At 38.3% G+C, this 277-nt stretch overlaps 1 protein-coding gene across 1 annotated transcript in view; it reads right to left on the reverse strand.

The window, feature by feature from the left end:
• The window catches only part of LOC119581744 (sprT-like domain-containing protein Spartan), a 4607-nt gene that overhangs the window by 2341 nt on the left and 1989 nt on the right, over positions 1 to 277 (reverse strand). Inside the window, exon 5 of the mRNA XM_037929876.1 lies at positions 79 to 198. Coding sequence (XP_037785804.1) covers positions 79 to 198 — 120 coding nt within the window. The remainder of the gene's footprint in view (positions 1 to 78; positions 199 to 277) is intronic.

Below are 277 nucleotides of genomic sequence, written 5' to 3' on the forward strand. Positions count from 1 at the left end.
TCCTGACAACATTTCTGATGTGCAATCACTAATTTCAGGGTCCTTTCCTTAAAATCACTAGAATATTGTTTTACTTACAGAAATCTTTGTTCCAGCCACGCCATTGATGCGATACATATGTTTGTGGAACTCAGGACCATGGCCGTCACGGTCTCTGTTATTTGCCGTCACAAACAGGTAAGCATGAATCATTTCATGCTTTGGTTGAGAAAAGAATAAGATTAGATTAGTCATCTGAAATAGTCATACAGGTATGCATGTGCATATTTGACTTGCA

Source organism: Penaeus monodon, chromosome 15 (assembly GCF_015228065.2).
Source record: "Penaeus monodon isolate SGIC_2016 chromosome 15, NSTDA_Pmon_1, whole genome shotgun sequence".
Classification (NCBI taxonomy): Eukaryota; Metazoa; Arthropoda; class Malacostraca; order Decapoda; family Penaeidae; genus Penaeus; species Penaeus monodon.